General features: G+C 64.5%; 1 protein-coding gene across 1 annotated transcript in view; it reads right to left on the bottom strand.

Moving 5' to 3' along the window:
* Nucleotides 1-116: 116 nt before the first annotated feature.
* The window catches only part of RHBDF2 (rhomboid 5 homolog 2), an 8,823-nt gene continuing 618 nt past the window's right edge, over nt 117-8,321 (bottom strand). The window contains exons 2-16 of the mRNA XM_014450790.2: nt 6,793-6,958; nt 5,906-6,030; nt 4,963-5,158; nt 4,684-4,881; nt 4,191-4,313; nt 3,707-3,822; nt 3,356-3,550; nt 2,477-2,588; nt 2,190-2,264; nt 1,882-2,043; nt 1,423-1,532; nt 1,219-1,282; nt 1,042-1,136; nt 764-839; nt 117-266 (exon numbers count right to left, since the gene is read on the bottom strand). Coding sequence (XP_014306276.1) covers nt 162-266; nt 764-839; nt 1,042-1,136; nt 1,219-1,282; nt 1,423-1,532; nt 1,882-2,043; nt 2,190-2,264; nt 2,477-2,588; nt 3,356-3,550; nt 3,707-3,822; nt 4,191-4,313; nt 4,684-4,881; nt 4,963-5,158; nt 5,906-6,030; nt 6,793-6,936 — 1,896 coding nt within the window. The 5' untranslated portion in view covers nt 6,937-6,958 and the 3' untranslated portion in view covers nt 117-161. The remainder of the gene's footprint in view (nt 267-763; nt 840-1,041; nt 1,137-1,218; nt 1,283-1,422; nt 1,533-1,881; nt 2,044-2,189; nt 2,265-2,476; nt 2,589-3,355; nt 3,551-3,706; nt 3,823-4,190; nt 4,314-4,683; nt 4,882-4,962; nt 5,159-5,905; nt 6,031-6,792; nt 6,959-8,321) is intronic.

Genomic DNA, 8,321 nt, shown 5'->3' with positions numbered 1-8,321 from the left:
GGGCGAAGGAGAACTTGCATCAGCTTTCCCGTTTGACTAGCCTGATTTGCAAGCACTCTGGGGAGTTGGGCGGGAGGGCTGCGCCCTGCCCCAGGAGCCGCCTCTGCGGGGGTCCAGGTGGGCGGCCACCGCAGGGTTCCGCAGGTGGGCATCTCGGCGCCTTACCCGGCGTGGAGGAACAGAGACAGCCAGAGCCTGTAGAACTGGTCCGGGACCTCGGGGTTGAGAAAGGGCAGCAGCCCGCACACCTTGTCCAAGCAGTGCACCTGGGGGCGAGCAGGGGGTCAGTGCCGGGCCTGGCTGGGTCGGAGGCCCGGGTGTGGGGTGGGCAGAGCCGATACCCGCTGCAGGAGGGCACGCGTGAGGCCAGCTGCAGTAGCTGCCATGCACGGCTTCTCTTTGTGGGGGAGCAGGGGGGGTAAAGAACTAAGAATTTATTAGGTCAGCTGGAAAACCAGATGGGGCTGAGCCCCAAAATGGCATCAGCCTTTTTTTTTTCAATAAATATATTTTTATTGATTTCAGAGAGGATGGGAGAAGGAGAGAGAGAAACATCAATGACGAGAGAGAATCATGGATCGGCTGCCTCCTGCACGCCCCACACTGGGGATGAAGCCCACAACCCGGGCCTGTGCCCTGACAGGAATCAAACCATGACCTCCTGGTTCACAGGTCGACGCTCAACCACTGAGCCACGCCGGCCCGGCAACGCCCAGCGTCTTGTGCCCAGAGCCCCACTGGGTCCCGCCAGGCCCCACCTCACCTGCGAGCAGAGCGTCGCCTCCTCGTGGAAATAGCCGTGCATGAACTCACAGTACTCCCGAGTGGTGATCTCACAGCTGGGGGGAGGGGGGGTGTCAGGGCCCGGAGTACCTGCCCACCTTGCCTGGCGCCAGTGCCTGGCCACAGCCAGCACTGCTAGTGGGAAGGCGGTGCCCCTGAGACCCGGCTCTGGGGAAGTGCCCCTTCGTCCTGCTCCCACCACAGGGCCCCAGAGTGGACGAGGAGGACATGAGCGCAGTGCGCAGGCGGGCGGCTCACCTGCCCTTGGTGCCGATGCAGCAGGGGCGGCCGCGGATCTGGCAGTCGATGTGCAGGAAGCCCGTGCGGTTGCTCCTGGCCTGCTCCGTGCAGATCTGCGGGGCACCGACCGGGTGGGTGGTGTGGCGGGAGCCCCTCCCCGCCCTTCTCAGACCACTCTCTGCCCCGGGTACTCACTGGCCACTTGGTAATGTCATCAGGCCAGATGTGGGCACCACTGGAGGCTGGCTCCTCGCAGGTCCTGGAGGGAGAGGCCAGAGGGGGGCAAAATGAGGGGCTGGGGCCACACCCACTACCAACGTCCCTGTGGGGGGCACAGACAATGCGACCCTCAGCCCCATCTTCTCAGACAGCCGTGCCGAGGGCCACCTGGGACTCTACCTGGGGTCCTGGTGGCACACGGCGCCTGACGTCCGCTTCTGGTCCAGATCGGACTTGTCCACGGGGGGCCCCGTGTCATCCTGCCACTTCACAAAAGTAGCCAAAGTCTCCTGGGGGAGGGAGGGGGGCTGGTCAGGCCAGGACGGCCACACCCACCAGAGAGGTCAGGGGACGCACCAGGATCGGGCTCTTCCTGTTTCTCAGGACCCCACCCCTGGGTGACATTCTCAAGACCCGGCTTTCACTGGCTTGGGTTGGGGAGGGCGGCATCCTTCCAGTGCTGGGCCATGTGCAGGGGTGTGGACAGGGGTGTGCAGGGGTGTGGACAGGGTTGCATGAGGTTGGGGAGGGCAGAGGAAGGAAGAGGGGATGTGGTCACTGCCCTTGAAGGGTCCCTCCCCCAGGCCAGGGCAGTGGACGTGGTGTAGGGCCCAGGGTGGATGGCGGCCCCGCCCGCACCGAGCAGTCCTTCCGCTGGGTCTGGATGCAGCCCGAGTGGTCATTCTGGACACAGCAGCCTGAGTCCCGCTCCAGGTCTCGCTCCCGCAACACCAGCTGCTCGATCTGCTGGTCCTTCCGGATGCAGGGCGAGAACTTGGCTCCCAGGTGGATCAAGTCAATCTGGGGGGGTGGGGGGTAGTGAGCGCCCAGCTCTGTTGGGTGTCCCCTGATGAGGGGGGTACGGGCAAGCTGACCCCTCCCTGCCCAGCTGGGGAGACAGGGCCCAGGGCTCCTGCTGAGACGCTGGCTGTCCCCTGGGCCCTCACCGAGCTGGGGCCGATCCAGAAGTTCTCCTGCTGCAGGTACTTCACGCTCTCGTACACACCTTTGTTCCTGAGCACCTGGGCAGGGGTGCAAGGAGGTGGAAGGAGGCGTCAGGGATTCCGTGCCAGGGCCAGCCCCCAGGAAAGGGCCAAGGGGCAAAGCAGTGGCCAGTGCACCCTCCCACCTGGGCCAGTTGTTGCTGTGGGAGGCATTCAATGGCCCGTGATGCTGAAGCCTCTCGGGGGGCTGGGACCCCAGGATGGAACCCCACTTCTGCAGCCCAACTCACCAGCTGGGTGGTGACGTGCTGGGCGAAGCCCACGGGCGCGATGCCGTACGTGCAGATCACCAGCAGCGTGATGATGATGTGGACGAACGTCAGCCAGTAGGTGAAGTAGGGCCTGGGGCAGAGGCTGGGTCAGCACCCCGACGCTCAGCGCCCCCTGCTCCCCACCCTGCACTTCCACTCTCTTCCACTCATCCTTCACCAGCAGCTTCCAAATGCCACCTCTACGCGTCTCTCTCCCAGCTCCCAACCCTTGGGTGGCTTCCCGCTCGCTGCCCTGGATAGAGTCTAACATCGGCCCCTCCCACTGGTGGCAACGCCCTGCTGGGCCCACCCACCTCCCAGGCTTCCTCTCCTCTTGCAGTTCCTGGCAGCCACAGGGCCTTTGCACATGCTGCTTCCTCTGTCAGCGAGGTTCGTCCCATTTCTCCTCAGCCAGCTAACTGCTGCTCATCCTGACCGCACCCCCAACTGCTCCCTCCCGCTCTCCGCCCCCCTCCTCAGGACACTGGCCACACTTGTTATTACTTAGCGCTTTGTAATTTGGGATCGAATCTCTATTGGGTCACTGTCAATCGTCTACTCTGCGAGAACTGCCCCTCCCCATTCTCTGGCTTCCCCCAAGGTCTTTGCATGTGTCCCCCTCCCCCCCAAGTCCCCTCACTCATGGCTGGGGCTGGGGGTCTAACTGTCCCTCTGACCCACCCAGCCCGCCCTGCTGCATTCTGTCGGGGCTCCGTTGTAGGGCCTGCGGGCTGGTGCTCAATGGATGCTGTTGACGGACCGCTTCCTGGGAGGCCGGGAAGTGGGGAGTCCCGGTGGAGAAGAGGCCCCTCCCAGCGCTCCCGGAGTGGACGGCCCAGGAACGCGCCCGCCACTCACCGGTGGCTGTCGAAGCTCTCCAGCTGCCGCTGCACCGTGCTGCTGATGCTGCGGCGGTAGCGGCGGTTCAGCCAGCTGCCCACCACGCCCAGGCCGTAGTGTCGCTTCTGCCGGTCGAAGGCAAAGTGCTTCACCTTGGAGGCGATGCGCTTGCCGCGCTTGGCCACGGGCACCGGGGTGCGGCCGTACTCCCTCCTGCTGGGACGGCGGCTCTCAGCCCAGTGCCACCTCACGCGGCCCAGGAGGGACCTGTGGTCTGGGACGCCCCCCCCAAGATCCCCGGGCTCTGGGGAGTCCTTTCCCAGCTCTGCCACCTCCCTCCTCCTGCAGGAGGGGCCGCCCAGAACTCACAGAGAGACCTGCACCCCGTCGGGGGAGACGGGGGAGGCCGAGCGCGGAATCGCCCGGAAGCAGCTGGCGGAGAGTGGGGGAGACTCAAACACGTCGTCGGGCATGGAGCTCATTTTCTTCCTGGGGGGGGGGGGGTGGCGGACACACACAGAGGCAGCGTGAAGGGGTCCTGGTCCCCAGTTCTGCCCGGCACCGCTCAAGTCAAAGGCAGGCCCAGCCAGGCGCGTCGGGAGGGAAGTGGAAGGTGCATGTGTTGGCCCTGGCTGACTTTTCTGGGGGACACCCTGCCCCACCCCCAGATCCTCGCTCTGACAGAAAAACAGGGACCTGGGAGTGCCCCAAGGTGGCACATCCATCCCACCAATGGGCCTTTGGGTCCCTCAGGGGCTCCTGGCAGGGGATGGTCAGGGCCAGGTCACTCCGCCCAGCTCCCAGGCCACCCGGTCCCCTGCCCCGAGGGCCCGCGCCCCATGCTTGCCTTACTAAAAAACGAGGAGTCAAATGTGTCTGCCCCGTCAACTGCATCCTCCTCCAGGAAGCTGGGGTAGGCGAAGCTGCGCTTGACCACCCGGCACCGCGGCCCAGCGGCATCCAGCACCGAGCGCCCCTGTGCACAGGGCCGAGGCATGGGCATCAGGCCGGGTCGGGCGCCCCCGACACCAAAGGGGCCGTCAAGCCCTCCCTCTGGGGATAGCGCCTCGAAGGTGCGATCAGCCCAGAGCACCGAGGGCCAGGAACACGGCACCGGCTTCACAGCCCATCGGTGCAAAACCAGTTTCCCAAGCCAGAGAGCTGCAGGGGCGCAGGAGGGAGTCGGGGGCTGGGACGTGGGCCCAGCTGCTGGGCTGCAGGCCCTCCCTCTGCCCAGGGGTCCCAGGCATCCACTGCCCTGGGCACAGAGGGAGGCGCCGAGGTGGGCTCTTGGGGGCTGCTGTGGGGAGCGGGAGGGAGAGTGGGCAGAGGCAGGGCGGCCTCACCTTGAGGAGGGCAGAGGCCGCTTGAAAACTCATGTGGGCCACAGACATCCTCTTCCGGCGGGGCAGGTGGCCAGAGCGGACGCTGGTGAAGGAGGTGAGCGACAGGACCCCGGGGGTCAGCGGTGGGTGTGGGGCGTGGGGCCGGTCCACCTCGTCCGGGTGGCGGAAGGCCCGGCCTCGGGCCAGCGGGTCCACAATCTGGACGGGAGGGAGGCGGTGAGCAGAGCGGCCGGGCCCCTGGCGAAGCGCCCGCCGCCCGCTCGGCCGGATGGAGCCCACCTTGGGCATCTTGCAGGGCTTCGGAGACTCGCTGTCCTGGAAGGAAGGCACGTCCTGGCTGGGGAGCTCCAGGTCGCGCTGGCACGAGGCCTTGAGGCGGCCGTAGCGCACGCTGCAGTGGTGCAGGCTCCGGCGCTGCCAGTGCTGCCGCTCCAGCTCCCAGTCGCCGCTGACCCCGAACCACTGCGCGGTGCCCCTGCGGACGGAGGGGGCGGTGTGCGCGCGCACATGCACGGCCGCGAGGCTACGAGGACTAGCACAGGGCACGCGCGTGCGGAGGGGTAACGGGAGCTGACCGTGCCCACGTGTGCACAGGGGACGCGATGTGAGAGTTGATGGCACACGTGTGCATGCAGCTGTGACAAGAGGTGACCGTGCACGTGTGTAAGGGCTGACGAGAGGTGACCTCGAATGTGTGAAGGGAGGGGACAGGTCATGTGCATGTGCAGGGCGTGACCAGAGCTGACCATGCACATGTGTGCACAGGGGAAGTGATGAGAGTTCATGGCACACGTGTGTATGCAGAGAGTGACAAGGTGACAAGGCATGTGTGTAAAGAGTGGATGACAGGTGACTGGGCATGTGTGCAGGGGGTGACAAGGTGAAGGGCACATGTATGCAGTGTCAGGGGCAGGTTCGGTCCCCGTGGCCAGAGGAGCAGAGGTGGAGAAGCATCCAGAGCATGAGGAGCGGGGCTGGGCTGGCCCCTGGGAGCCACTCTGAGCGGCAGTGGCCACCCCAGCCCCTCGAACCCCTCAGAATCCACCTGTGACTACGCAGGCACATGCCCCTGCGCCCCAGCTTCCCACCTGCAACACGGTGTTAGACTCCCCGTCCACCCTGAGGGAGAGGCCGTTCACTAAGGCCAGCCTGCGCCTTCTAGAACGGGACACGGGGACACAGGGACAGGCCGGGCAGGCGGGCGGGCGGGCGGCGTGCTCACTTGCGGATGCTCTGAGACAGGGAGGCCTGGCGGCGGAAGCCGGGGCGCTTCTCGGAGCCCTCGTGCCATCGTCCCCGGGGCTCCTGCAGGCTGACGCTCTTCAGGAAGGTGGGGTTCCTGGGCCTCTGTGGGGGGCGGGAGGCCGCAGAGGGTGGGCGTGCGCACGCGCGGAGCCCGGCTCCCGGCTCCCAACATGAAACCTCTGAGAACAAACCTCAGCCCCAACTTACACCCCCGAGTAGCTTTCATCTCGAGGGTCAAAATCACCGTTTTCTAATGTTTTTCAGAAAACCCCAGCGTGCATTCCCTGCCTCCTCACTCAGCGCTCCCCCGTCACGCCACGGCGCCCGGCCTGCCGCTGTGTGTTTGAAAGCACCCGTGGGTGAGCGGGCGGCACCAACACAGCCCCTTTATGCCCAGGCTGCGCGGAGCCCACGCTGCGCCGAGCCGTCTTCAATGAGCTCTTTATGGACCGGGGTCCAGCCGGTTGGAAACATTGATTCGTTTCTGTTCTCTCCGAGGAGCAGGCGCTGAGGTCAGGCTGCTGGGGCTGAGGACACACGTGCCCCTTCACCCAAGTCCCACCAGACAGCCCACGCCCCCCGGAAGGGCCGGGCGAGGAGATGGAAACAGCCAAGTCCCAGGTGGGACGGCCCAGCCTGTCCCCGGGACAGCAGCTCCCATTTACCGCCGTGAGGTGGCGCTCCTGAGTGCAGGGCCCAGTCCCTGCGCTGTTTGGGGCTCGGACAGAGGGGCACAGGCCTAAGTCTGGGGCCACTCGGGCAGCCGTGCTGGGGACGGAGCCTCCTCCAGGAAGCGGAACTGCCCGGGAGGTGTCCCCCGGGCACACCTGGCACCTGTGGCGGACGGGAGCCGGCCGCCCTCACCTGGGGCAGCATGCTGGTGTGCTCATCAGGGGCCGCGGTCTCGGGCGGCGGGATGGTGATGGACAGGTTGGGCGGCTTCCGGCTCTGCAGGCGGCTGCCGGACACAGAGGAGACGCTCTCGCCATTCTTGTCTGCGGAGGCCATGGTGGGCAGGCGGGCGGGGTGGCTGGAAAGGAGATGGGGAGGGGGACACGGGTGTGTAGAGAACCAGAGAGGACGTGGAGACCCAGGTGCCAGGGCGGGCAGCCCGGACTGAGAACAATCTGCCAAAGTTGGTTCTAACCTAACCCCGGACACTAAGTCACAGGGCAGAGACTGAATCCGGCTGAGTGGGGTTCGGCAAGGTCTATTTCTGCCCGGCCGGGCGTGGCTCAGTGGTTGAGTGTCAACTTAGGGACCCGGAGGTCACGGTTCGATTCCCGGTCAGGGCACATGCCCGGGGTTGTGGGCTCAATCCCAAGTGGGGGGCATGCAGGAGGCAGGTGATCAGTGATTCTCATTGATGTTTCTCTCTCCCTCTCCCTTCCTCTCTGAAATCAATACAAATGTTTTTTTAAAGGTCTATTTCTGTCCCCCTTCATTTGCATTCCAAGCCAGTAGGGTCTGGGCAGTCCCCAGCTCCCCACCTCCGTCCACTGCTGGTCTCTGCTCAGGCAAGGACCACAGGCCGAGAGGAGCAGGACACAGGGAGCAGAGCTGCAGAGGTTGTGGCCGCCAGGGGGCCAGGCCCTGCCTTTGTCCCTGGGGCAGGGCCCGGGGGAGGACGAGGAGGCTGGGAGCCATCTGGTGACCGGTCCACAGCCAATGGCCCCGCACCGCTGGGAGGGAGGAAGTGGCGGCTCAGCCTAATTCTCAGACTCAAAAGACATCTGTCCCTGTCCCTGTCCCCCACGGGCCCGGTTCCTTTTTCAAAGGTTAACTGAAACTGCCACCTGTCTGGTACCTTTTTCTTTTCACAGAGAAAAAATGTTCTATCTTTTTTAAATTTTTATTGATTTTTTACAGAGAGCAAGGGAGAGGGATAGAGAGTTAGAAACATCGATGAGAGAGAAACATTGATCAGCTGCCTCCTGCACACCTCCTACTGGGGATGTGCCCGCAACCAAGGTACATGCCCTTGACCGGAATCCAACCTGGGACCCTTCAGTCCACAGGCCGACACTCTATCCACCGAGCCAAACCGGTTAGGGCAAAAATGTTCTATCTTAATGATACGAGTAATATATGTTCATTGCACACAAAAAAAGAAAGAAAGAAAACTCGGAGGACGACATAGAGCCGAGTGAGCTCTCGGCCCGCCTGTCGCCCGTCCTGCAGGAGGAAGCTGCGGGCCTGTCCTTGCAGATCCCTCTGCACGGGGGACAGGACCCAGGCACGCACTCACACCGGTCCTGGGCGGGCACTGTCCGTCAGCCACACAGACAGCTCCTTCCTGGCGACTGCAAGGTCTCGCCGGGTGGAACACCAAGGTCCCTTGGCTCCAGATTGGTTACGACGCCATGTCACTCCGTGCTCCACGCTGTCCCAGG

The sequence above is a fragment of the Myotis lucifugus genome, unplaced genomic scaffold, assembly GCF_000147115.1.
Source record: "Myotis lucifugus unplaced genomic scaffold, Myoluc2.0 scaffold_3785, whole genome shotgun sequence".
Classification (NCBI taxonomy): domain Eukaryota; kingdom Metazoa; phylum Chordata; class Mammalia; order Chiroptera; family Vespertilionidae; genus Myotis; species Myotis lucifugus.
The sequence above is the reverse complement of the archived record's forward strand: the minus strand, read 5'-3'. Positions and strand labels throughout refer to the sequence as shown.